The 27,904-nt window shown below is 50.1% G+C and overlaps 3 protein-coding genes across 3 annotated transcripts in view; 1 reads left to right on the top strand and 2 right to left on the bottom strand.

Moving 5' to 3' along the window:
- Positions 1-8,538: 8,538 nt before the first annotated feature.
- Positions 8,539-20,807, bottom strand: Slc27a5 (solute carrier family 27 member 5). The gene is made up of 10 exons (XM_027431219.2): positions 19,429-20,807; positions 18,329-18,538; positions 16,574-16,732; positions 14,287-14,411; positions 11,396-11,590; positions 11,217-11,307; positions 9,573-9,771; positions 9,239-9,336; positions 8,946-9,076; positions 8,539-8,864 (listed from the first exon to the last, which is right to left on the bottom strand). The coding sequence occupies exons 1-10, from the start codon at positions 20,117-20,119 to the stop codon at positions 8,688-8,690; spliced, it is 2,076 nt and encodes a 691-aa protein (XP_027287020.1). The 5' UTR covers positions 20,120-20,807; the 3' UTR covers positions 8,539-8,687.
- A 1,692-nt stretch (positions 20,808-22,499) lies between these two features.
- On the bottom strand, positions 22,500-27,443 carry Zbtb45 (zinc finger and BTB domain containing 45). The gene is made up of 3 exons (XM_027431221.2): positions 27,188-27,443; positions 23,892-25,194; positions 22,500-23,209 (listed from the first exon to the last, which is right to left on the bottom strand). The coding sequence occupies exons 2-3, from the start codon at positions 25,192-25,194 to the stop codon at positions 22,953-22,955; spliced, it is 1,560 nt and encodes a 519-aa protein (XP_027287022.1). The 5' UTR covers positions 27,188-27,443; the 3' UTR covers positions 22,500-22,952.
- The window catches only part of Trim28 (tripartite motif containing 28), a 29,159-nt gene continuing 28,656 nt past the window's right edge, over positions 27,402-27,904 (top strand). Inside the window, exon 1 of the mRNA XM_027431176.1 lies at positions 27,402-27,569. Within this exon, the coding sequence (XP_027286977.1) occupies positions 27,402-27,569 (168 nt within the window). The remainder of the gene's footprint in view (positions 27,570-27,904) is intronic.

Consider the following 27,904-nt stretch of genomic DNA (forward strand, 5'->3'; position numbering starts at 1 on the left):
CAGCCTGGCTGTCCTGGAACTCATTCTGTAGACCTGGCTGGCCGTGAACTCAGACCCACCTGTCTCTGCCTCCCAAGTGCTGGGATTAAAGATGTGTGCCACCACCACCCAGCTCCTTGGTGACATCTTAGTTACAGATGTGTGCACCACTACACCTGACTCTCTTTTTATTTTGTTGTTGTTGTTTTGAGGGTATTTTTTTTTCTTGGCAATAATTCATATAGCCCAGGTCCTCCCCTGCCTACACCTTCTGAAAGCTGGGATCACAGGTGTGAGCCACCAAGCTCAGCTCACACCTGGCCCTCTACACGTACAAATATGCCAGGTGGCCCCGGCTGTAGTAGCCACTCATCTCTTCCTTGGGCTAAGGTGGGCAAAGACTGGGGAGAGGTGTATTTCAGTACTATTCCAGCTGTTGCGAGTCTCCACAGAGTCTTCCTGTAATCTTAGCCCACCTTTTCTTTCCTCCCTATGAAAGACCCCCGGAGGCTCAGGCCCCCAGGATCTCAGCCCAGGACCTCGGCCACCCCAATCACCAGGTGGAGGCGAAAACTTGATGCAAACAGCAAGAGGTTTTATTGCAGTTGTTTAACGAGCTAACCCCATGTTAGCTCCGGCCTTTCATCCATCCACCATGGCAGATGGCTAGGAAAGACGCCTCAAAGCCACCACATAGAGATCTTATAGGGCAGCGTAAGGGGAGTGTCTAGGGGTATGCACAGGCTCAGGATTGGTGTGCCTCCAGGCTCGGAGGGCTTGCCCTGTGTTGATTGGTCAACTGGTTGTTATGGCCCATAGGCCCTCCCAGGGTGGTTGCTATGCTCTGCGCGTCATTGCTTTGCACTTGTCCATAAAGCACACCCAGAGCCGTAAAGCATAGCACCACCAGCTAACTTCTGATTGGTTCCTTGCCGAGAGGCCGGCATCTGACCTCCTAGTGACTAAGACAAGGTCAGGCAAGCCCGTGTTAGACTGTTACCGCTGCTGAAATGGGGAGCTGGTCCCTTCACCTACTTCTGTTTTCCTTACTGCCACCCCTGGTTAAACCTAACGGAAGCTCAGAAACCTCATCACCCTCAGTTGCCTAGCTGACCCAGTGATCGACAGAGCTGCGATTGTATCCTAGGTTTGTCTGCCTGGAAACATCCACGGGAGTGACTCGATGGTTAAAATTAAAGCCAGCTCTCACACGGGCTGTGTTAATAAGTGAAACTGGACCGGAGGAAGGCCTCAGACATCAACTAGTAAGCTCCCTTCCCCACTGTTCCACAGGGATTGCTGAACAAATCATCACTCAAACTGAGGCCTGATAGCAGACCTACAAACAAGTCAGTCACGTGTCCTTGAGTGGGACCAGGAGCGCTGCAGCTCAGCACAAGGTGTCCCCAGCTCTTGTCCTGTAGTTGGATCCAGCTCACTCATAAGACTTTTTGTTGTAGTCGGGTGTTGGTGGCGCACGCCTTTAATCCCAGCACTCGGGAGGTAGAGGCAGATGGATCTCTGTGAGTTCAAGACCAGCCTGGTCTAGAGAGCGAGTTCCAGGACAACCTCCAAGGCAATATAGAGAAACCCTGTCTCGAAGGAAAAATTAAAAAATAAAAACTCCAGGGGAATAAAAAGCTTCATGGGATGGAGCAATGGCTCAGCAGTTAAGAGCACTGTCTGCTCTTCCAGAAGATCTGGGTTCAATTCTTAACTCCATGGTACCTCACAACTGTAACTCCAGTTCCAGGGCATCTGACACCCTCTTCTGGCCTTTGTGCACACTGCAAGATATATATGCAGGCAAAACACCCATACATGTGAAATAAAATAATACATAAAAAAGGAAAGCAAGTGGTGGCACACGCCTTTAATCCCAGCACTCAGAAGCCAGAGGCAGGTGGAGCTCTGTGAGTTTGAGGCCAGCCTGGTCTCCAGAGCGAGTGCCAGGGAAACCCTGTAAAAAGAAAGAAAGAAAGAAAGAAAAACGAAAAGAAAAGGGAAGCACTCTTCACCATGGAAGGCATGTAAGAAGACTGTGAGATGAGAGGAGAAGGCCCACAGAACCTGACCATGCTCTCATCCTAATCTTGAACTTAGAGCCTCCATAGCTAAGAAATAAATCTTTGTTGTTGTTGTTGTTGTTGTTGTTGTTGTTGTTGTTTTGGAAGAGAGGGTGGTGTGTTGGGGCTGCAGCACATTGGAAGAGTGTACTGGCTGGTTTTATGTCAACTTGATACAAGCTATAGTCATCTGAGAGAAGGCAACCTCCCCTGAAAAAAACCAAAACTGCCTCCATAATGTTGGGCTGTAAACAAGCCTGTAGAGCATTTTCTTAATCAGTGTTTGATGAGGGAAGGCCCAACCCCTTGTAGGCAGGACCACCCTGGGCTGGTGGTCCTGAGTTCTATAAGAAAGAGGGTTGGGGGGGGAGGGAGAGGGAGAAGAGATTGACATGTGAAGCAAACTTGTTCCTAATTTGAACTAATTAGAAAGGAAGGAAGGAAGGAAGGGAGAGAGAGAGAAAGGAAAGAAAGAAAAAGAAAGAAAGAAAGAAAGAGCCGGGCGTTGGTGGTGCATGTCTTTAATCCCAGCACTCGGGATTAAAGGTGGATCTCTGTGAGTTCGAGGCTAGCCTGCTCTCCAGAGCGAGTGCCAGGATAGGCTACACAGAGAAACCCTGTCTCGAAAAACAAAAAAAAAACGAAAGGAAGGAAGAAGGAAGGAAGGAAGGAAGGAAGAAAGAAAGAAAGAAAGAAAGAATGAAAGAAAGATTAAGAAGGCTGAGCAACCCTGTAGGCCGCATTCCTCTGTGGCCTCTGCATCAGCTCCTCCATCCAGATTCCTGCCTTGGAGGTGGGGTTGCAATGAGTTCACTAGACCCAAGATAAATGATAAATGGGTGTTTTATTGGGGAACAACTGACACAATAATAAAGAACCGCCTCTGCCTTTTTCTGCCCTGAACCACCTCCGCCTTTTTCTGCCCTTCGGATCCGATCCAGGACGCCAGGACGCGAGAGAGAGGAGAGCATGAGCGAACAAGAGCCTGCCTTCTGGTTCCCTGGGTACCTGAAGCCACACCCAAAGGGGTGTGGCCAATAACACAAATTCACTAGCAAGACTAGAAGCCCTACACTGCCTCGTTTGAATTCCTGCTTCGGGCTTCCCGTAATGGATTGTGACTCATTATGTGACCCAAATAAACCCTTTCATCCTCAAGTTACTTTGGATCATAGTGTTTCATCACAGCAAGAATAACCCTAGCTAGCAGTGTTTCGTCCAGCATGCACAAAGCTCCCAGTCCTGCATAAACTGTGTGGTTGTACATGCCCGACCTGAACCAGCAGGCCCTTCTTGAGTGACAGGTTCCTGAGAGTGAGGACTGGGGATGAGGAAAAGAAGACAGGAGCCGGGACATTGGTGGTGCACGCCTTTAATCCCAGCACTCGGGAGGCAGAGGCAGGTGGATCTCTGTGAGTTCGAGACCAGCCTGGTCTACAAGAGCTAGTTCCAGGACAGCCTCCAAAGCAACAGGGAAACCCTGTCTCTAAAAAAAACTAAAAAAAAAAAAAAAAAAGAAAGAAAGGAAGGAAGGGAAGAAGGGAGGAAGGAAGGAAATGCAAAGGTACAGAAAACCATATGTTTTAATGAAACTAGGGGAGGGGGAAATCTCTGATTTAGGCACAGTGGGACACACCTGCAATCTACTAGGTATGCTGTGGTAAAACCATTCAAGTTCAAGGTTATCTTGGTAAGTACTCAGACTATCCAAAGTACACAAAGATCACTTGGGGCAAATATTTGCCACAAACACTACATGAAAATCTTAAACAAACAAACAAGGGCTGGAGAGATGACTCAGAGGTTAAGAGCACTGGCTGCTCTTCCAGAGGTCCTGAGTTCAATTCCCAGCAACCACATGGCTACTCATATCTATCTGTAACTCCAAGATCTGACACCCTCCAATAGATATATGCAGACCAAACACCAATGCACATAAAATAAAGATAAATTAATTAAAAAAACCAAGCTGATACTCAATGAATGTGATGGCGAGTGTCTTTAACCCCAGAACTCTGGGAGACAGAGACTGGTGGATGTCTGAGTTGGAGGCCTGTAGTTGGAAGTTTCTGTCCCACCTGGTCCCAAAGCCATTTAGTCCCAAATAAACACACACAGGCTTTTTGGCCTATGGCTCAGGCCATATCATTGGCTAGCTCTCTCTTAATTATTAACCCATTTCTATTAATCTTGGCTTACTGGTGATGCCTGGGCCTCTTTCTTCCTCACTAGCTACATGGTGTCTCTCTAACCTTGCCTACTACCTTTCTCTATCCCTATTTGGATTTCCCTCCTGGTTAAATTCTGCCTGTCCATTGGCTGAAACAGCTTTATTCATCAACCAATAAGAGAAACATGTATTTACAGTCTACAGAAGGACATCACCCATCAAAGGCCTGCCTGATTGACACATTTCAGGCCAATTAGAGTTTCGGGCCAACTGGAACAACTACACAGTAGTCTCAAAAAATAAAATAAAAGCTCATGTGAATTAAATGGAGGACAAAATTATGCAAAGACAATTTGACAGAAACAAATGGCCAAGTCATGAGGAAGGAAGCAATGTTTCCTGATTAGAAGCTAAGGATCTAGGAAGTAGCTGTAGGGGGTGGGGCTGTAGTTCAGGTAAAGTACATGAAACCATGAGTCTAATCCACATAAATGGGGCGTGGTAGCCCATGCCTGGCATCTCAACGCTGAGGACGTAGAAGTAGAAGTAGAAGTAGGAGGATCAGAAGTTCAAGGTTATCCATGCCTGGCTATACAGTTCAAGGCCAGCCAGGGATACATATCAAGCCTTAAGTAATAGTAGTAGTATGCTCCAGGTAATCTATGAACATACTATCAACCTGCCTTCTGAATACATATCTTTAAATCCATAGATTAGCGAATTTCTCAGCTCTCAGCCCTGAGTCATTGGTGGAGTCACTCAGCCCAAAACAGGTCCTTCTTATCAACTGCCTCTTAACATAGCTCAGGGAACATCACAGAGCAGGGGGCAGAAAGATTGTAAGAGCCAGGGTTTGGTGTCGAGTTTTGAGTAAGAAGGGCCTTTTAGGGACTAGAGAGATGGATCAGAGGTTAGGAGCACTGGCTGTTCTTCCAGAGGTCCTGAGTTCAATTCCCAGCAACCACATGGTGGCTCACAACCATCCGTTATGAGATCTGGTGCCCTCTTCCGGCCTGCAGGCATACATGCAGGCAGAACATTGTGTATACATAATAAATAAAAAAATACCTTAAAAAAAAAGAAGGGCCTTCTAGAAGCAACAGGGCCATTGCCCTCATGAACTCACAGCAACTGTGGTTCCTTTGGAAGTTTGCCCAAGTCAAGAAGATCCCCAAAGACCACCAGGGAGACAGACACATTGAACTGCAAAAGCAAGGTTTATTGTTCATCCAACTATGACAGGGACCTGTCTGTGGCTTTGGAGCCTATCCTGGAACTAGTTCTTATAGACCAGGCTGATCTCGAACTCACAGAGATCCGCCTGCCTCTGAAAGATGCGCCCCCCCCCCGCCGGGGGGGGGTGGTATCTCGGGGTGAACACTCGGGAATGCAGCGACCCCAGTCACCAGGAGGAGGTGAGGACTTGATGGAAACCACAAAAGGCTTTATTCAGTAACTATTGCAGGGACCCAACTTGTTACTCACACAGGAGCAGAGGAGCTGGACCCCTAGCTTGGGACTAGGGGCTTCTTAAAGGCAAAAACTGCAAACAGATGGGGTCTGAGGTGAGCGAGGGTAACAGTTCTGATTGACTCGTTCCAGGTGGCCTACTGGGATCTCCGATCTCCGGGTTCATGGGACGTTCAGGGCAGTTACATCTCTACCTCTGGGAACCATTTGTTAGGGTGGAATTCCTCAACCATAAAGGCTCTTTCCTGTTAAGGTCATAAGTTCAGATTCTTATGTATCTGCAAAGAAAACATCTTAGGCCAGGGTCCTTCAGTTGAAGGCCACAACTTACAGAGTTTCCATGGTTACTTAAGGTCATACAAAGTACAGAGTTAGTAACTATACATTTTAAGGGAGATACATTTCACTGAGATAAGACAAGGCATGGGCTTGTAGGGTTACAGGGTCACAGGGTCTGTCAGTTATCCCCTGGGCTGGGGAATCTTTATGACCAGCAATTAGGAGTGGTGGACAGTTACCTCTCCTTCTATGAGAGCAGGGGATCAGGCACTAGTCATGACACTTCTGATTTAAGGAGTTAAATTTTCCTTTATCATTAGAGGTTCCCTAAGGTTTTTTGTTTTTTGTTTTTTTTTTTGTGTGTGTGTGTGTGTGTGTGTGTGTTATTTTTTGAGACAGGGTTTCTCTGTGTAGCTTTGGAGCCTATCCTGGCACTCGCTCTGGAGACCAGGCTGGCCTCGAACTCACAGAGATCCACCTGCCTCTGCCTCCAGTGTGCTGGGATTAAAGGCGTGCACCACCACAGTCCGGATACTGCTAGGTTTTAAAGACAAAAGTTACATCAGTAGGTATGGGTTGGTTTCTGATTGGTTGACATTTGGGAACAATTAGAATTTCTCAGAGTCATATTTTGGCATGAGATACCTGTCTGTGTACCAATTATTCTCATTGGTCAGTGCTGAGAGGGAACATTCTGTGGTTTCTATGGCTTTGTCTTGTTACTTGCAGGTGGCCTGTTGTACATAGATCCCAGTAGTTTTTAGAATTGTTTCCTTGAGACTACAGGGGAGGTTTTGGTCTCCCCTGAAGTTTCTTTTGTGGCCAAACACAGTTCCTAGGAACCAAGCGTCTAGGAGGTGTGTGTGTGGGGGGGGGGGGGTGTTTCTGGAGTTTCTTTGTGTTCAGTTTTGGCCCTCGGCTCTGGGAGGCCAGAGCATCTGGAGTTTCCTTGTGTCATGTGCTGAATCAGAGGCCTAGGTGTCTTTTCTGTAGCCTGTCATGGCTGCTAAAGGAGGGGGCTGAGAGAGGGTCTGGTCCCTCTATTTCTCTCTGGTATGAATCATAAGAGTTGAATGGGAACTTAAGGCTTTATCAAATTGATACAATTTTTCTACAGTGTAAATTATTAGAAGTGAAGCCTTTCAGTTTAGTTTACCCCTTTCAGCAAGAGCTAACTGGCTAGGGCTATTCCCCAACAAACTGGTCACACTTCCTTGGCACTGGGACCCGCATTAGGGGAGAGTTGGCCTGGAATTCATCCACTAACAACTGGCCCTGGTGCTGGGCCACAACTCCGGCAGGAGTTTTAACACAGAGAACCTCAAAACACTTCTGCTCCTGACCTACAGAGAACATCCAGCCGCCTCAGCATTCTGTTAGCCTGTCATGCTTGGAATCACTCTCGGGGCCATTTTTCAAGACAGGGTTTCTCTGAGCCCTGTCTGTCCTGGCACTCACCCTGTAGACAAGGCTGGCCTCGAACTCACAGAGATCCACCTGCCTCTGCCTCCAGAGTGCTGGGATTAAAGGCCAGGGTCACCTGATGTACTGGCTAGTTTTATGTCAACTTGAAACAATTGAGAAGATGCCTCCATAAAATGCAGCTGTCGGAAAGACTGGAGAGTGTTTTCTTAATTAGTGATTGACGTGGGAGGGCACAGCCTATTGTGGGTGGGGCCATCTCTGGACCAGTGGTCCTGAGTTCTTAAAGAAAGCATGCCTTCATGGCCTCTGCCTCAGCTTCTGCCTCCAGGTTCCTGCCCTGTTTCTGTTTGAGTTCCTGTCTTGACTTCCTTTGCTGATGGACTACAATGTATAAACCAAATAAACCCTTTCCACCAGGCAGTGGTGGTACACACCTTTATTTATTTATGGTTTTTCCAGACAGGGTTTCTCTGTGGCTTTGGAGCCTGTCCTGGAACTAGCTCTTGTAAACCAGACTGGTCTCGAACTCACAGAGATCCACCTTCCTCTGCCTCCCGAGTGCTGGAATTAAAGGCGTGCGCCACCACTGCCCAGGTAAACGTCACTTGTTACTCCTTGGGTTTTAAAATAACATATGAGGGGCTGGAGAGATGGCTCGGTGGTTAAGACTACATGATGCTCTTGCAGAGGACCTGGGTTTAATTCTGACGCCAGGTGACTCCAAGGGAATCTGATGCCTCTGATCTCTATGAGTACTTGCACTCACAAGCACAGACTCACACACATACATAGAGTAAAAATAATAGGGAGCTGGGCTTAGTGGTGGAAGCCTTTAATTCCAGGACTTGGGAGGCAGAGCTAGGCAGATCTCTGAGTTCAAGGCCAGCCTTGCCTACATAGTGAGTTTCACGCCATCCAAGGCTACACACAAAGACCCGGAGTTGCAGCCGGCACTTTCTTTCTTCACTGGAGTAGCTTCAAAACTCCCATACCCTTCACGTTGGTCTGTCAGGGACAGCTTCATATATATATATATATGTATATATATGGTCCTTGGCAAAACCCTGGAGGCTCATCTGGGCCAGGGCGGGGCAGGGGGGCATCGCTGAAGAGCTACATACGTCTATTGTTTCAAACCCACACACAGACTTCTGCATACACATTCAAGTTTATTGTCTAAGTGGTACTAGGCCATGGGCATCTGGGATCCTGACAACTTTGTCACGTTGATGCTGAGAACCCACCCTGGCCAGTATCCATTCCCACACTTTGGGATTGCCTTTCGGTTGGTGAGGAGGTCACAGCTTCCACGTTCCTTCACACACAGCCTTGTACACGTCTGGCGTTAGGCTCCGGAAGGTCTGGTTCTTGTTGTCCAGTATGTACAAGGGGTCAGCAATGACTCTCACGTCAAAACCGTCACGTACCAGTTGTAACTTCACCAGCTTGAAGGTGCCTGTGACCTCCAGGGAGTCCTGCAACGCAGTAACCATGACTCCCTGACTGGGACACCAATCCCCTGGTCTACCCATCCACTCCTGCTACCTCTCCCTCACCTGGACACGGATGAAATGAGGTGTGGCGTAAGCAGGGAGCCAGGAACGGACGTGCTGGTACAGCTTCTGCCCATCAAAAGTCTGCCCGGATGCCAGTTTCACAGCAGCCATGCCAACCTTGCCCTCGCACCCTGGAAAGCACACTGCTCACTCTCACCTGTGCCAGCTCTGCTCACCGGCTGTGCAATTAGCCATGACTCTTAACCCCCTCTGTACCCCAAAAGTGTCCCCGGTTGCGATGACAACCTCCCACAAAGGCACAGGGTATTTAAAGTCAGGCAAACTCTCCATACCTGGCACAGGCACGCCATAGACATTGACTTCCTGAAGGAAGTCTAAGCTTGACAAAACTCCCTCCACCTCTCGCGTGGATACATTTTCGCCCTTCCACCTGCACGGTTGGAGGTTATGACCCAGGATAGGAAGGGATCCACTCCCCGGAAAGGGATACTACCCTCCCCCAAGAGACCCCAGCCCCAAGAAGGGATGTTCTGTCCCTGGGAAGAAAAGCCACACCCCAGGAATAAAGGACATGTTCCAGAAAGGGATGCTCTACACCTGGGAAGAGAGGGCCCCACCCATCCCGAGGGAGGCTGGATACCCCAGAAGCCCCAGCCCCCAGCCCACCGGAAGGTGTCACCCAGGCGGTCCCGGAAGTAGAAGAAGCCTTCACTGTCCAAGGACAATACATCTCCAGTATTGTAGTAGAGGTCTCCCACACGCCGCACATCTGCGACCAGTTTCCGCTTGGACTGTTCCCGGGGACCACGGTAGCCCAGAAAGGGTTGGCTCTTTAGTACCTTGGTCAACAGGAGTCCTGCCTCTCCTGAAGGCATAAATGGAAAATAAGCCCTGAGTGAGAACCCCACCAGCTCATGAGGCAGCCCAGGTTAGAGGTTCCTCATTCTTCATCCAGCCAAAGGTAGGACTAAATTGTACTGTTAAGGCTGGAATGATAGTCAGTTCAGTGGTTAAGAACCCCGGTTGTCGGGCTGGAGAGATGGCTCGGTGGTTAAGAGCACTGACTGAGTTCAATTCCCAGCAACCACATGGTGACTCACAACCACCTTGAATGAGATCTGGTGCCTTCTGCTGGCATACAAGCAGAAGAAATATATATATATATATATATATATATATATATATATATATATATATATTCATCCCTGACTGTCATTCCAGAGGATCTAAGATTAGATTGTCACCATCCACAAGGTGTCTCACAACCATCTCCTGCAACTCTAGTTCCAGGGGGATTTGCATCCTTTTTCTCAGGCACCAAGCACACACATGGTGCACATACATAAATGCAGGCACACACACACACACACACACACACACACACACACACTCACACACACACATATGAAATAAACATTTGAAAGATGTGTTGATAGTAGGCGCTCGGACCTAAAGTGAGAGAAACCAAAAAGAGGACAGAGAAACTTGGAAAATCAGAGCGCTCTGAAAAAGAGAAGGTAGCATCAGGGTGTCCATAAGAAACGGGGAGAGGAAGGAACTGACAAATGGGGTTAGAAGAAAGACATGCCAGAGCCCTCAGGAAACCCCAGCAGAGAAGGTAGGTCCAGGGAAAGGGACTGATATCTAGTTGTGACCTCTTCAGAAAGCTCAAGAGGCCACGTGGTGGTGGCGCACGCCTTTGATCCCAGCACTCAGGAGGCAGAGGCAGAGGCAGGCGGATCTCTGTGAGTTCGAGGCCAGCCTGGTCTGCAGAGAGAGGTCCAGGATAGGCTCCAAAGCTACACAGAGAAACCCTGTCTCAAAACACGAAGAAGAAGAAGAGGAGGAGGAGGAGGAGGAGGAGGAGGAAGGAAGGAAGGAAGGAAGGAAAGAAGGAAGGAAGGAAGGAAGCTCAAGAGAACCAATAAACACACATCAATGCAGCCGAACAGAATGAGGCTGAAGCAAGAGAGCTGAGAAAAGCCAAAACCCTGTAAGACAGAGGTCTCCAAGTGATGGTCAGACAGACCAGTGACTTGAGTTCAAGGTGAGGGTTGCAGACACCACCACCTATCACCACGTTAAGGCTTTGAACCAGGCATGGTGGCACACTCCTGTAATCCTAACATTTGGGAAGCAGAGGCAGAAGGATTAAGAGTTCAAGACCAGCTTGAGCGGGTACATGCGATATTACGCTCAAAAAATTGGGAGAAAAGGAATAATAAAAGGACTTTGGGCAGCTTGTTCCAGCTAAGGAGGTGGAGGTGACTACCCCTCACACATCCAAAGAAGGCTTGCTGACCTCCTTACCTGGCCTCACAGGGATGCAGAAACCCTGTTTGTCCCTCAAAGGCTCTGCTGTCTCCATATCGAACTGTACAAGCTCAAAGGGACTCAGCATCTGGGATGGAGGGTGGGGAGCATTGGCAAAGGTTCTTGGGACCACCAGCCTCAGGACCACCATCACACTGGGAGTCCCGCCCACTCACTCGAAGGAAGCAGTTGGTTTTCCCCGCGGCCCCGCGGCGTCCTCCATAGTTCATTAAGCCCATGTTGCCCTCCGTGGAGCCGTAGAACTCCCAGATCCGAATGGGACCAAAGCGTTTCTGGAAGATTTCCCACACATCTTCCCGAAGTCCATTGCCCATCGCCAAGTGGACTGTGTGTTTCTTGTCTTCCGGTTGCTGCAGGGACATCCCAAGAAGGGTCAGAAGGTTGTGCCCTGGCAGGTATGGCTGGGAACGAAGGCTTTCTGAAGAAAAGTATCTTAAGTGTGAATACTGAGAATTACATAGAAAGTGGTAGCAGTGGGACCTGCACTTAGGGAATCTACCTACTTAACAAGAGTTAGACATGGATACTGGGAATACCTATAATCCCAGCACACAGGAAACAGAAGCAGGCCGACTATTAGTTGGAGATGAGAATGAGCCCCATAGCAAATTACAGGCCTTCCTGGGATATTTAGGGAGAGCCCCATCTTGGGGGAAAAAAAATGCCGGGCGGTGGTGGCCCACGCCTTTAGTCCCAACACATGGGAGGCAGAGGCAGGCGGATCTCTGTGAGTTCGAGACCACCCTGGTCTACAAGAGTTAGGTCCAGGACAGGCTCCAAAACCACAGAGAAACCCAGTCTGGAAAGAAGGAAAAGAAAAAAAAAATATTGTCGTCTCTAGCTAAATTATCCCTATAGACACTATAGGGCAGTTTTGCCTGTAAGAAGTTTCTTGAGGTAGCCTCATGTTACCTAGAGTTACCTAGCTAAGAGTAACTGGAGACATCAACCTCCATCTCGCCATCTGACACTACTTGGGCTACTTTCCAGGAGAATTGTTACCTGGAGGCATTATCTGCAAGGGTTTCTGTGGAGGTTCATCTGTAGGTAAACTGGGGAGTCATTTGAAACCGTATCTTGAAGTGTTACCTAAGGAAGGAAGCTTACCAGGATTTTCATGGGGCTTTTGATTTGAAACTGAAGGAGTGGGGAAGAGGCTGGGAGGTTGGGCACATCACCTAGAGACAGTTTCCTAGGGACCACAGCCCCTTGCTCTATAAGATAAGAGCATCTTGCCAGGAGTGGTGGCGCACGCCTTTAATCCCAGCACTCGGGAGGCAGAGGCAAATGAATTCGAGGCCAGCCTGGTCTACAGAGTGAGTTCTGGAGTTCCAGGACAGCCAAAAACACACAGAGAAACCCTGTCCTGAAAAAAAAAAGTATGTTTTTACCCTGAGTCACATTGTTCCAGGTACTTTATATAGTCAAAATATATATTCATTTCATGTTTACAGCGCTCCCTTCAGGTAGGAGGTATTTTCTCTTTTTCTTTCTTTCCTTCTGTTTTTGTTTTGTTTTTGTTTTTGGAGACATGGTTTCTCTGTGGCTCTTGTAGCTCTTGTAGACCAGGCTGTTTTGAACTCACAGAGATCCTCCTGCCTCTGCCTCCTGAGTGCTGGGACTAAAGGCGTGCGCCACCACTGCCTGGCATAGGAGGTATTCTTATTTACGCCAGTATCTACCATTAGTAGTGCTATTTGTAAACTGAGATCCAGGGCTGGTTAATGTCCAGATTGGGACTATTCTCATCTAGGCTTTTCAAATGAAGCCACTGAAACTGTTGGCACAATCTAGAACCAAGTGGGGAAGGCGTCTCAGAGAAGGACTGCATAGGTTAGATTGGCCCGTGAGGGAGTGACTTTGGAAGGCCCATCCTGAATGTGGGTGACATCATTTTATAGGCTGAGCTAAATGAAGGGGAAAGAGCAAAGTGTGTATTGGCATGGGCGCATGAATTCATTCCTTGGGGCTCTTGACTGTGGATGCGATACGAGGAGTTGTTTTAAACTCCTGTAGCCTTGACTTCCCCACAGTGACGCACTATAATCTACAACTGTGAGCTAAAGAAACCTTTTCTTCCTTGGGTTGTTCTCCTGTTTTACAGCAAAAGGACACTAGGACACGCCAGCCCAGGTGACTAACCATCAAAGCACACATCAGAAAACGTGGAAAGTGGGCTGGAGACATGGAGTGATTAAGAACACTAGCTGGCCCGCCTGTGGTGGCGCACGCTTTTAATCCCAGCACTCGGGAGGCAGAGGCATGTAGATTTCTGTGAGTTCGAGACCAGCCTGGTCTACAAGAGCTAGTTCCAGGATAGGCTCCAAAGCTACACAGAGAAACTCTGTCTCAATTACTCCCCCCCCCAAAAAAAAGAATACTAGAACACTAGGTGTTCTTCCAGAGGTCCTGAGTTCAATTCCCAGCAACCATATCATGGCTCGCAACCATCTGTATTGAGATTTGGTGCCCTCTTCTGGTCTGTAGGAATACATACAGACAAAGCACTGTGTACTAAATAAATAAACAGTTAAAAAAAAAAAAAAGAAAATGTGGAAAGTGTTTGGAACATATTGTGTGAGACTTTGTTTTGAGACAGAGTCTCAGTGTAACCCAGGCTAACATTCAACTCGCCGTGTAGCCAAGAGGTGACCTTGCTTGAGACCTGTAGGTATGGGGTCTTTGATGTCAGGTCTCACACATGCTAAGCCTGTACTCTACTTCTGGGTCATGTCTTCACTTTGTATCTAAATCTTTTTTTTTTTTTTTTTTTTAGATTTTATTTACTATGCATACAACATTCTGCTTCCATGTCTATCTGCACACCAGAAGGGGGCACCAGATCTCATAACGGATGGTTGTGAGCCACCATGTGGTTGCTGGGAATTGAACTCAGGACCTCTGGAAGAGCAGTCAGTGCTCTTAACCTCTGAGCCATCTCTCCAGTCCCCTGTATCTAAATCTTTATCTGAGAACTTTGTCTGGACAGCCATCTAGAGTTCCACGCCTGGGAGTTCACTTTGGAGCCTTAATCTTGGAGCCTCACCTCGGGCACGTTGCACAGGTATCGTAGAACCTCGCCTACATACTGGATCACTGTTACGTGGTGCTGCCGACAGTCAGCCCAGAAGCGGGAGGCAGAGAACTTGTGAGCCAGGACACAGGTGGCTCCTGGTAGGGGAAAAAAAAATAAATGATCATGTTCCGTGTTGCTATGTGACTACCTGGTTTATAGCATTTCATATGCAAAATAATGCCACACTCCGTGACAATGACCTACAAACCTAAAATTTACCAGTGAGGTGTTATGAGTTTGGTCCACGCCCATCCCAAGTGAGGGGATGGTTGTGTGGTGTAAAAGATTTTTCCTGTCTACTCTGGGTTCCGTTGGACCTGTTTTATCTCCACCCACCAGGTTCCACAGCTGCTTAATAAAATGAACACTCAGAGACTTAATATATATATTGATAACTGCTTAGCCAATGGCTTGGGCTTCTTACTGGCTAGCTCTCTCTTAATTATTAACCCATAACTATTAATCTGTGTATCTCCATGTGACCTTATCCTACCGGGAGAAAGCCCAGGTGTCCTACCTTCCGGGTACCTACATGCCATGTCCTTTGTCTTTCTTTTCCTTGGTTCAGAATTCCCACCACCTAGCTAAGTCCTGCCTGTCCATTGGCCAAAAAAGCTTTATTCGTCCACCAATAAAAGCAACACATATTTGCAGCACTCAGAAGGACCTCCCATATCAGTGTAGCTCAGTGGTAGAGCCCTTGCCCCAAATTCACTGGTCCTGGCCTCCATCTCCTGCCCTGCAAAATAAACAGTCTCTAAAAGGATTTTCTTTTTGTCCTGTTTTGATTTTTTTATAAGGATTTTTATTTGTTTGGTTTTTGGTGGGGAGGTAGTTCGAGACAGGGTTTCCTCTATGTGGCTATCCTGGAACTCATTCTGTAGACCAGGCTGGCCTTGAACTCCACCTGCCTCTGTCTCTCAAGTGCTAGGATTAAATGAATATGCCACCACCACCACCACCACCACCAAAGACCTCATCTTACAAGGAAAAAAAAAAAGAGGCTGGAGAGATGGCTCAGTGGTTAAGAGCTCTGACTGTTTGTTCCAGAGGCCCTGAGTTCAATTCCCAGCAACCACATGGTGGCTCACAACCACCTTGAATGAAATTTGATGCACTCTGCTGGCATGCAGGCAGAAGACTGTATACATAATAAATGAATAAAATCAGAAGTTCAGAAGGATCAGAAGTTCAAGGCCATCTTCAGCTGTATACCAAATTTGAGGCCAGCCTGGGCTACATGGTGTAAGGCCTTTTGGATGGCTCGGATGGGACAGGTATTCTGTAACTAACTGTAAGCCCTTTGGGCAGCTCGGACGGGGCAGGTATCCTGGAGCTCAGGAGTCACAGAATACCACAGGTCACACAGTAAGCACAGCAGCTCACAGCCCTGTTTCAAGGGGGCTTCCCCAGTGTATCAGTTCTGATCCAGCAGAAAAGGGCTTGAGAAGTTGCTTCGGCTCCAGTCCCTCGGAGTGTAACCACTCTGCTCTGTCAAGGGAATGTTTCTCCTGACAGAAGTGTTACCTGCCTCAAAGGACTCGAAGTTCCTTCAGGAATCTTTATTCTCTCTCACACACTAATTCCGTGCAGACACAGGGTTTATATAGTTTCTCCAGGGGACAGGGATTGGTAGAATTTGAATCTCTGAACTGATTGGCTAGCTCTCCATTCAGGGATTGGTTAGTTTTCTGCATGGGTTTAGGGCCGGATTGAGCTCTAGTTTCAGGGCCACAGTGTGTTTCTTTTACTGGTCTTTTCCCCTTTCTGGCCCTGGTTTTGGGGCCAGGGTGTGTTTCTTTCATTGGCTCTGATTCTAGGGACAAAGTGTGTTTCATTGGCACTAGTTTCAGAGTCAGGGTACATTTCTTTGGTTCTGGTGGTTGGGTCAAAGTGTGTCTCTTTGGGCTGGGCGTTGGTGGCGCACGCTTTTAATCCCAGCACTCGGGAGGCATTGGCAGGCGGATCCCTGTGAGTTCAAGGCCAGCCTGGTCTCCAGAGCGAGTGCCAGGATAGGCTCCAAAGCTACACAGAGAAACCCTGTCTCGAAAAACAAAAACAAAAATAAAAACAAAACAAAACATAACAAAAAAAAAGTGTGTCTCTTTGGCTCTGCTCAGGGTGTGTTTCTTTGGCTCGATCCTTTTCCCTACATATAGTCCAATCTGAGATGGGGAAAACAAACTCACTACAGAGTATAGAACTGCGTCCCCTTGGTTGTTCTGCACTAACACACTATGGCCCTTGGAAGACTTACCAAGTTCTATGCAGCCCAGGACTCCGAGGACAAGGCCACTCACATGGTACAGAGGTAAAACAACATAGACCACGTCATCAGTGGTGGCCCCGCAGAACCAGGTTAACCTGCTCATGTGTGAGACTCGTTCGTATGAGACAATGGCTGGCTTTGGGAGTCCTGGTGGGCGAGAGAGCAAGAAGGGTTGGGTAGGAAGAGAAACCAGCACCTCAAGGGGGGGGGGGTCTCCACCACAGAGAAGCCTGCCTGGGTTTGAGCCTCTCAGAGGGGACCCAGTATGAAGATTTTTCTGGGTAAGATCAGTAGGCCCACATCCCTGGCACTCAAAAGGGTGAGGCAGCTACATAGGGAGTTCGAAGCCAGTTAAGACTGTTAGAGCGGCCGGTTGGTGGCACATGCCTTTAACCCCAGCACTCGGGATGCAGAGGCAGGCGGATCTCTGAGTTCGAGGCCAGCCTGGTCTCCAGAGTGAGTGCCAACTGCTAGAGCAAGACTGTCTCAAAAGGCCAAAAAATAAATAACAATAAACATGAAAACTTGGTAAGTGTCTCTTTGGTTTTGCTTTTGTTTTGTTTGTTTTGCTTTGCATGGGTTTTTTTTTTTTTTTTAGATCTATTTATTGTATATATTTATTGTATACATGAGGAGGAACGAGATATATCCTCCTCATGTATCCCTGCACACCAGCAGAGGGCACCAGGTCTCATTACAGATGGCTGTGAGCCACCACGTGGTTGCTGAGAATTGAACTCAGGACCTCTGGAAGAGCTGTCAGTGCTCTTAACCTCAGAGCCATCTCTCCAGCCCCACATGTTTTGATTTTTGAGACAAGATCTCTCTCTGTGGTTCAAGCTAACCTGGATCCACACTGGCCTTAAACCCTTCCTTTCTTCCTTCTTTCCTCCCTCTCTCCCCCCTCCCTTTCTTTTTTTAATCATGTATACAGTGTTCTGCCTGCATGCATCCCTGCAGGCAAGAAGAGGGCACCAGATCTTGACAGATGGTTGTGAGCCACCATGTGGCTGCTGGGAATTGAACTCAGGACCTCTGAGCAGCCAATGCTCTTAACCTCTGAGCCATCTCTCCAGCCCCTTCCTTCCTCCCTCCCTTCCTTCCTTCTTTCCTCCATTCCTTCTTTTTTTTCTCCATTTCCCTTTCTATCAAAAAAGAACCTTCATTCCCTATTTATTTATTTACTTATTTAGTATTTTGGTCTTTTTTGAGATGAGCTTTCTCTGTGTAGCCCTGGTAGTTCTGGAATTTGCTCTGTAGACCAAGCTGGCCTCAGACTCAAAAATCCTCCTGCCTCTGCCTCCTGAGTTCTGGGATTAAAGGCGCACATTGCCACACCTAGCTTGATTTTTTTTTTTTTTTCCTTTTTAAAAATGTGGAATTGAAAAAAAAATGTGGAAAGAAATGCTCTGTGAATTTGCCTGTCATCCTTGCACTGGGGATATGCTAATTTGTGCATTGTTTGATTTCAGTATTTGACCCACCTAAAGGTACAAACCTCTACATCCTCCAGCCTCTTAGCTCTCTGGAGAGCTGGGATTTACATGTGAACAGCACCACATCCCACTCTGTGGCTGGTTTCCAGAGCTGGGGATAGTAAATCCAAACAAAATAGAACCATACATGGGGTCAGAGTCAAAGTCAGAGGTTGGGTGTCAGAGGACAAATAGAAGGCTTGATGTCAACTGAATGAGGTCAAGGCTAGCGTGTGGAGAGTGGGGGCAGGGCCAGCAGCCTCCTCACCAGTGGTTCCTGAAGTGTAGATGAGTAAGGCAGGGCTTCGCCGCTGGATCTTAGCTCGCAGATTGGCAGGCACAGGGTCAGAGGGTGCGGTGTCCAGGGCAGCCCCCAGAGCCTCCACACCTGGAGTGGGCGAGCTGTGGCCAAGGTAGAAGCAGCAGATGTTCTCTGCTAGCAGCTGGGGAAGGATTTCTTCCAGGTTCTCCTGGAGGTCTACAGGGACCATCAGAGGAGAAAAAGAGGTAAATCTTACCTTCCTTCTAAGTCAAGACGGAGTCCTGGAGATCCAGAGACAGAAAAGCCGGTGGCAGAGAAAAGCTTCCTCATTCTTGGATAAAGAACTTGGCTGGGTTGTGGCAATCCTTTAATCCCAGCACTTAGGAGGCAAAGGCAGGTGGATCTCTGTGAGTTCGAGGCCAGCCTGGTCTACAAAGTGAGTTCCAGGATAGCCAAAGATACACAGAGAAACCCTGTCTCCAAAACAAAACAAAAACCAACAACAAAAAAGAACTTCATAATGCCAGGCTGTGGTGGTGGCAAACACCTTTAATCCCAGCCAGCACTTTGGAGGCAGAGGCAGGCAGATCTCTGAGATCCAGGCCAGCCTGGTCTACAGATCGAGTTCCAGGACAGCCAGGGCTACAAAGAGAAACCCTGTCTCGAGACAGAAACAAAACAAACGAAAGAATCTTATAATTTGTGAAATATAAATTTAGTCAAATAAAGCCGGGCATCGTGGCCAATGCCTTTAATCCCAGCACACAGGAGGTAGAGGTAAGTGGGTCTCTGTGAGTTTAAGGCCAGCTGGTCTACAGAGTGAGTTCCTGGACAGGTTCCAAGGATACACAGAGAAACCCTATCTCGAACCACACACACACACACACACACACACACACACACACACACACACTTAATCAAATAGGGTTGAAAGATTTAGGGAAAAATATTTAAATTGATGGCTCTAGAATTACTTTCCAGGTAACCATCATTTCAACATTTTGACCTTTAATTGCAAACAATGGCTCTCTCTCTGCCTAGCTTTCCAGAAACTTCTAACCTCCCTTGCTTCTGTCCCCTTTTCTCACTGCCCCTGGGGTACTCACCTGGGTCCACAATGAGCACACTGGCCCCAGAACTTAGCACAGAGTGTAGCAGGGGCATCCCCCGGCCATGTGGGTTGATCCAGGCCACAGGGCAGCCCAGCTTGGCCAACCCCAGAAACACAGTCAAAGCTGGAATATTCTTGGAGGGGAGCGTTAAGAGGGCAACAATGTCTTCCGCCTGTTGGCTTGTGGCATCCTTCAGCTTTGCTTTCAGTGCCCATGCTGCCTGACAGGCCCTGACATTCAGCTGGCTATTGGTGATCGAGCCGGCCCCAGACCCTCCTGTACACACCACCGCCACCTTGTCAGGCCGTGCCCTTGCTTGCCGCTCCAAAGCATCCACAAAGGTCTCTGGAGGCTGCTTGTTAAGGCCTTGCATAGTTTTCAAGGCACAGTAGAGGATCTTGACTGTGAAGGCCACATCTTTGTGTAGCCAGCGTAGCCCCGGCGGTGGCTGTGGAGGCAACAGTGTTAAGGTGAGAGCCGCAGCTACCATACTCAGCCAGTGGGGCATCAAAGAGCTGATCCAGGGTTTGGCCAGCAATGCCAAACCAAGTAGCACAAAGCATGTGGTGTCTCCCAGGAACCAACGTAGGGCCAGGGCCATCGCTGCTGGCCAAGGGGGCTGCCTCAGGCCAGCCAGCAGAAGCAGCAACAGCAGTAGGAAGGTGAGTTTCGGCCAAACTCCCATGGCACTGACTCTTTCTCAAGTGGCTGAGAGCAGTGTAGTCTCAACTTAACCCAGAGAGCTCCAAAGCCTTAACTTCCTGCTTTTAATGGAATCTGCCTACCCCACTCCCCAAATATGACCAGGTACTCCCAGCAACGTCTCTTGTCCCCTGGACCTTGTCCTTTTGTTACATAGTTCTTACTGGCCAGGAATCCTAGAGTTCCAGCCCCCTGGCTCATTACCAGGCCAGCCCCGCCTCCTTTCGAAGGCTAGCATTTATCTCCATCTCATGTCTGTTAAGTATGGGGAATCAGGGAAACCAGAAAAAGCACAAAGAAGCACAGCTCAGGAGCTGGAGAGACGATTCAGTTGTTAAGAGCACTGGCTATTCTTCCAGAAGACCCAGATTCAACTCCCAGCACTCACATGACAACTCACAACTGTCTCTAACTCCAGAGACATGGGACCTGAAACGTCCCATAGCAAAAATAGTAATGCACATAAAAAAAAAAAAATCAGCCAGGTGGTGGTGTGTACCTTTAGTCCCAGCACTCAGGAAGCAGAGGCAGGTGGATCTTTTTAAATTAAGGGCTAGCATGGTCTACAGAGTGAGTTCCAGGACACTGGCTATTACACAGAGAAACCCTGTCTTGAGAAACAACAACAAAAGCTCAGCCTGTATCTCTACTTGCCTGCCTTGTGGTCCTTTTTTTTTTTTTTTTTTTTAAATGATTTATTTATTCTTATTTTATGTACATTGGTGTTTTGCCTGCATGTATATCTGTATGAGGGTATTGGATCCCCTGAAACTGGAGTTACAGGGGAATCCAGTAACTGCTATGTGGGTGCTGGGAATCCAACCCCGGGTTCTCTGGAAAAGCAGCCAGTGCTCTTAACTACTGAGCCATCTCTCCAGCCCTGCCTTGAGGTCCTTTTATTTGACCCAGTCCTTGCCCTGAACTAGCAAGGGAAACTTGTTTACTGCTGGGTACACAGTAACAGCTCAGTAAATACTTCAGGACAGCTGGATTTAAACACACTTCTGTAGTTCACCATGAGCCTGTTGCATTAGGACTCTGCCTTGCTTCCGCTATCCTTGTGGACTGAGTCTTGCTCTGCTTGTGACATCCAGCCACAGAAGAGCTTCATGGGCCCACAAGACAAGCAGCTAGGACTGGGGGCTGGCCTTCCCAGCTAGAGCTCCTCCCCTGGCACCACATCTTTACAGTGAGACATCAGTGGATCAGAGGTAGAAAGGAGACGGGGAGGATGATGCCTCTCTCTGAGCTGACAGCAGTTACAGTGCTGATTTCTTTGACACTAGGTCACTTCTTTTTATTCAGTTAAAGATTTATTTATTATGTATGCAGTGTTCTGCCTGCATGTGTGCCTTCACGCCAGAACTCATGATAGATGGTTGTGAGCCACCATGTGGCTGCTGGGAATTGAACTCAGGACCTCTGCAAGAGCAGCCAGTGCTCTTAACCTCTGAGCCATCTCTCCAGCCCTTTAGGTCACCTTCTTTATTCAATAGGCAGCCTGGGTCCTAGCCATTCTTGCTTCCCACCCACCTGACACAGCCATCCAATTCATGCTGGGTTCTCTCTAGTACTTGGAGCCCAATATCCAAGGTTCAAATGTCCTCCAACCAACCTGGCCCCCAAAGAACCCTACAGGACACCTCACAAGTAAGAGGTCCAACATTCATGTCCATCAGAATGGGGGGAGGGAGAATTTTGAGTCTAAAAGGTTTCTGGTTGGAAGGGCACTCGATTTCTGCGTTGTGTTTGTAGCAGTCAGCATTGGAACTAAGACTGGGACTGACTCCCCTCCCCACAGGGTTGAACATGTCAAGAAAACTGGATGAAGCCGGGCGTTGGTGGCGCATGCCTTTAATCCCAGCACTCGGGAGGCAGAGGCAGGTGGATCTCTGTGAGTTCGAGGCCAGCCTGGTCTCCAGAGCGAGTGCCGGGATAGGCTCCAAAGCTACACAGAGAAACCCTGACTCAAAAAAACCAAAAAAAGAAAGAAAACTGGATAAGCTGGGCGGTGGTGGCACACACCTTTACTCCCAGCACTTGGGAGACAGAGGCAGGTTGATCTCTGTGAGTTCAAGACCAGTCTGGTCTACAAGAGCTAGTTCCAGGACAGCCTCCAAAGCCACAGAGAAACCCTGTCTCCAACCACGCTCCCAAAAAAAGAAAAGAAAAAGAAAAACCTTTTCTGGAAAAAAGAAAACTGAATGACTGCAGCCCACCCACCACCCCAAAATAAAATTCCAGGCTATCAAGCCAAATTGTGTCTACCTGTCCAGAAAATCCCAGGGGACTGCAAAGGAACAACCTAGGAACTTGGGGACCAACCAAGCCCCAATCCCATAGCCCAGAAAGCCTACTAGGCATACACTGGCCCAACGTCCTTTATTAGAACGGAATCCTAAAGTCCCATGGTAGGTCTATCTGAGCCTCCATGGATGCCCAATGACAGAAGGGTAGCTCCAGACTGGGGGTGAGGTCAGAGAATTCTAGCCCAGCACTGGGGCAGAGGACAACCCTAGACGTCATACCCGGACAAGGGATGGGGCAAAATTCCTCTATCAGGTTTCCATAGTTCCAATAGTCTGTGCCCAGCTCAACCTGGAAATGGTCTAGGTCTCTGAGGTGGCAGGGTCGCTTCCAGAGATGCTAAGCGTGTGTAGGAGGGAAATTGGGTTCTGGGTCCCAAGTCCACAGGGAAAACGGTGTGAGTGAGGGCAAGGGAAAGCATCGGTACTCCGGAGCAAGCGACTTCTGGTGGAGTGAACCTAGTTCAAGGGTCTGAGTGCACCTGCGCACTGTGCACAGCTGGGTCCCCATCAAGGTGCAGGATGAGCTGCCAGGTGACGCTCCAACAGTGCCCGATGTGAGAAAACCTTGCCGCAGGCAGGGCAGGGAGCACGCTCTGGCCGGTGTGTGCGCATGTGCACATTGAGTGAGCTCTTCTGCGTGAAGCGCTTGGCACACACAGCACACTGGAAGGCTCGCACGCCAGTGTGTGTGACCATATGCTTGAGCAGGTAGTCGCGTAGCGAGAAGGAGCGCCAACACACCGCGCACTGATGCGGCTTCTCCCCTGCAGACGACAAAGCAAGCCACACACACACACATTAGTCCAGCTTTGCCCTGCCCTTGGTTGGGACTTCTCTCTCTTCTCCCCTCCTCAGTCAGTTCAGGACCCCTGTGCTTTTCAAGGAAACCACTCAGGATCCCATTCTACCAGGAACCCCTCCCCTGGAAACGCATTATCATTCAACTGTGCCACTGTCTGCCAGGGACCCTTAAAAAGGAACCCTACCTGTCTGGAGCAACACCCATTGCCCATTTGGGCTAGACACTCCGATCTCTTCCAACGTCAAGGTTTCTTCTTCCCCAGCTCACACTTCGCGTGGCACTGGTAGACCCTGGGACCCAGCCTTCTCCACTCAGAACCAAATTATGACCCACGTTCCTTCACCCCAAGCCTCTTCCTGCAGCTCCCACCCCCGTAGCTGGTGCGTTTCCTACCAACACTTCCTTTAATCTGCTTTCCCAGGCTGACGCTAGCTTTCCAAAAGAGCTTGGGAGGCTTTGGAAAGGCAGACTCCCACCTCCCAGTCAACCGCTTTACGTGGGGGAACTAAATTTTCAGGCTTCTAAGGTTAACACAAAACAAAGCCTCTCCAGTGCCCAGTCCCACCCAGGAACCAACTCTCCAGTGACTAAGGATCTTGGCAATCTGTGTGAGTAGAGGCGATTTCCTTTCCCCACCCACTCACCAGAGTGGATGAACATGTGCTTGGTGTAGTTTTTCCGAGAACTGAAAGTCTTGCGGCAGTGGCTACACTCATAGGCGGGTTGCTCAGCACCTGAGGCACCGGGGGCGCGCACGGGAGTGCCCGAGATGGCTGTGGCTGGAGCAGCAGGGGCAGCGGGCACAGCTGGAGCTTCCCCGAGCTGAGCACCGGGGGCTGCATCTGGCTGGAGCGTGGGGTAGAAGGTAGGCGGGGGAGCAGGGGCTGGCCCCGCTGGAGTAGGAGGGGTTGGTGCTGGCGGCCCTGGGGCACCCAGGTGAAAGGGGAAGAGAGCCACAGGGGGTCCAGGGGTCTTTACGCCAGTGGGGCGGGGCCCAGCCAGGGCGCAGTCCGGTGGAGCCGAGGTTTCCACTGGACAACCTTCGGGACCCCCGTTGCCTTCCTCATGCCAAGCTGACACAAAGCTGTCTGGGAACCCATCCTCGGTCACCGCAGTCCCCCGAAGGAAATCTCTCCCGGCACCACCATAATCAGGGATGCTAGTGGATGCAGGCGGGTCCTCACGCGCGATGTCAGCTGTGGTGGTAAGGAAGGGTCCTGTGCAGTCGGGGAAGGCAGGGGGCGCCTGGCCTTCACCCAGGCCACCGCCACCTTCGCCTTCTTCAGCATCCGTCTCTTCATCCGTCTCCTCCTCCTCCTCCTCCTCCCCTCTTTCTTCAGGGGCGGCAGTCAGCACTGGCTCGGCCTCGGGCCCCTCGGCCTTGATGGGTGCCGGGGGAGCAGGTAGCTGCAGCCGAGCAGGCTGGCGCTGCTTGCGGCTGTGCGCCGCGCTGAGGTGACCAGGGGGCCGGGCGGCCAGCAAGTGGCGCAGACGGTGTCGTAGCTGCGCGGGAGCGAGTGGAGGGGGCACAGGTGGTGGCAGAGGGGCGGGCGCCGGGGTGCTGGGGACACGGGCACGCGCGATGATTTGCGTGCACTCATCGATGACAGTTTGGATGCGAAGCACCGACGCCGCTGTGAGCACCTGCAGCGCCTCGCCCTGAGCCACCACCAGCGAGCCACTGTACAGGAACTCGACCAGCTGGCGCACCGTCTGTGCAGGCACCACTGGTGGCACACGAATCTCCGAATGGCCAAGCAGCAGCTTATCCTGGAAGAAGGGCGAGCCCGCCGCCAGCACGCAGCGGTGCGCACGCAGGGAAGCCTCGCGGATGCGCACAGTCACGTCGCAGAAGTGGCCGCCTAGCCTCTGCCCGTTGAGGGTCTCCAGGAGTGAGCGAGAGAAGTTCTGTAAGTGAATGTGGTGCACGGCCTCGGTCGCTGCCATCTGGGAAATGAGGAGACAAGGGGGGGGGGTGGGCTGTCAGCTAGGGACTCTCTGCCATCCCATGTCCTGGTCCGGTTAATCCTTATCACAGAACCCAAGGGCGCACCACATCCCCAGCTCGGCCCATCTCATGCGTCCTTGGCAGCTCATTACAGTCCCTGAGCCAACACATAAAACACGCCAGCACTTGTGGACTAGGTACTCTTCAGTGTTCTCCATCCCTGAAACACCAGCATATATCCCCTGCTTTCTGCCTCAAGGAAGAGCCAGGCTTAGCCTCCTTCTGGGACCTTACCTAGCACCCAACTTAAATATCCTTAAATGACAGGACATCCCTCTTCCCGAAGGGTAGTCTTGTTTAAAACAAAATAAGCCGGGCTGTGGTGGTGCACCATGCCTGGAATCCCAGCACTTGGATGACAGAGACAGGCGGATCTCTGTGAGTTCGAGGCCAGCCTGGTCTACAGAGCGAGTTCCAGGACAGCAAGTCTACAGAGAAACCTGTCTCGAGAGAGAGAAAAAAAAAAAAGGACCCCAAACAAAACAGAACGTGTGTGTGTGTGTGTGTGTGTGTGTGTGTGTGTGTGTAGATTTTCAGGAGGGTGGAATGATGCACATGCCTCCTGGCGAATCAGATGGGAGCACCTCTTCAAGCTGGCATCAGGATCCCTCATAACCAAGGAAAGCAAATAAATAGTACATATAACAAAGCCCTGTTTCTTCTTTACATCACGTGAGCCCTGAGAGATGCTAAGAAACTGCACAAGGGCCAGCAAGCTGAAACCCAGTGTGGTTGAGCAATCCCCATACTTCTTATGAACCTGAGACTCTCACCTGACACTGACAAGATTGAGACCTTAGAAAAGGGAAGACACTCCTCTGTCTCTGTCTCTGTCTCTGTCTCTATCTCTCTCTCACACACACACACAGAGGAAGCTGAGATCTGCCAGGTAACCCACCAAGTAGATAATTCCAGGTCCCTGGGTTGTTTCCTTATTTAACAAATAATAAGGATGTTACACTTGGATCAGACTGCATACAACTCTGCTCCAAGGCAAGAGAACCAACACACAGGATATACACCCTAACACCTGTCTCTCTGGGGCCGTGGCTCCAGAGTGAGGCCCCCATTAAATCCTGTCCCTATACAGGGGCTACAGAGAGACCTCAACGTTTCTATAGCCTTAACGCAAAGGCGCCCTTCCCTTTGTCGCGGCCGATTCCCCCTCCCCTTCTCTCGGGTTATCTTATACATCGTGCCAGTCACCATTTGCCTGGACTGCTGGAAGTCACCTTGTTAAGTCCCTTCCACACCCCCTCCTCCGGGTCTTTCCCTCACTCGACAGCCAGAGGGAGCCTGGGTCCTCTGCGATGAATTAATTCTTCAAAGGAACCAAGGCTTTGTACCTGCCTCTGCCAGCGGCTTTCCTTTTCCAAATCGTGTGCCAACCCAACTCCTCCTCAATGAAACCCACCCCCGCCCTGCTTCCCGGAGGGCTCGGACTCCGCAGATGCGGCAGGACCTCCTGGATGCCTCGAACAAAGAAAGGCACACTCTCTCCCATCTACTGCTGCATTCTCGCCGTCACGTCCTCGCCCGTGCTATGCAATGCTATGCTATGCTATGCTATGCTATGCTATGCTATGCTATGCTATGCTATGCTATGCTATGCTATGCTATGCTATGCAATGCTATGCAATGCTATGCAATGCTATGCAATGCTATGCAATGCTATACAATGCTATGCAATGCTATGCACCTTGCTCCTTCAAACTGTCTCTCCCACCCCGTGCCACAGCCCCTCTCAGGCCCACTACGATTGCACCCACTTTTCCCGCCTCCGCACCCCATGCCCGCGCCCTGCCCCGATCCTGCAGCGCCCTCTCGCGTTCGCCACGTGTGCACCGATCCTCATGCGGGCCGTCCCTCCCCCCGGCACGCCCCGGCCTTCTGTCTGACTCTGAGGCAGGGGGATGCCCGCTCGACCCCCACCTCCGACTCCTCAGGCACCAGGGCCTGCAGTGGCTGCCTCCTGCTTGTCAACTTGAAGGCCGCACTTCCGGGACGCCAGACGGAACCGATGGCCGCGGCGCAGGCGGAACGATAGTCGGGGACACGTTTCCGGTGTCTCTATTAAGACGAGGCGGTCGTGGGGCCCAACTTCCGGTCTGGCCCGCGACAGACTGCCAGATCGCAGAAGCTGGGGATGGCGGAGGTGGCCCCGATCGGTGGGCCTGAGCACGCTTCCGTCATCGCCCAGGCTGGTGTGAGCGAGCTGTCAATCACAACTCTGGCCACGCCCCCCCCCACGGCGCTCGATGCTAGACTGGAGAGGGCGCTCGAACCCGGAGGCTGCGAGCCTGGACCCGCTCCGGTGGCTTTTCTCCTCCACCCCGAGAGAAAGGATCTCTGGAGTCTCGTGCTCCCACCCCAGATGGAGATGCTCCCCAGGGCTCCCCTGCAGTCGCCCTAAGGAACACAGGCTCGCCTTCTCCAGGCGAGCATCCTCATTTGGTGCTCCCACCCCGACTCCCAGACCCCCAGGAATTCACTGCCCTCTAAATGAATGGCTATGGAATCCGTGCCCCAGCTCGGCCCCAGATCAGAAATGGGGCGTAGGACATGCAACGGGGTAGAAATGAATCAGACACCCAACAGGGGGGGGGACCGGTTGCCTAGCCAGAGAGAAGAGCTGTCACCCAAAACGTC

Source organism: Cricetulus griseus, chromosome 9 (assembly GCF_003668045.3).
Source record: "Cricetulus griseus strain 17A/GY chromosome 9, alternate assembly CriGri-PICRH-1.0, whole genome shotgun sequence".
NCBI lineage: Eukaryota > Metazoa > Chordata > Mammalia > Rodentia > Cricetidae > Cricetulus > Cricetulus griseus.

Bases quoted from the DNA above. Each gene is read 5' to 3' on its own strand.
- Slc27a5 (XM_027431219.2), bottom strand. From the start codon at position 20,119: ATGGGAGTTTGGCCGAAACTCACCTTCCTACTGCTGTTGCTGCTTCTG. The intron at 18,539-19,428 runs GTGAGTACCCCA...TGGTCCCTGTAG, and splicing joins TGTGCTCATTGTGGACCCAG to ACCTCCAGGAGAACCTGGAA. The intron at 9,772-11,216 runs GTAAGGAGGTCA...TTATGCCTTCAG, and splicing joins CTGCATCCCTGTGAGGCCAG to GAGAGGCAGGACTCCTGTTG.
- Zbtb45 (XM_027431221.2), bottom strand. From the start codon at position 25,194: ATGGCAGCGACCGAGGCCGTGCACCACATTCACTTACAGAACTTCTCT. The intron at 23,210-23,891 runs GTGAGTGGGTGG...TGTCGTCTGCAG, and splicing joins GCACATGTTCATCCACTCTG to GGGAGAAGCCGCATCAGTGC.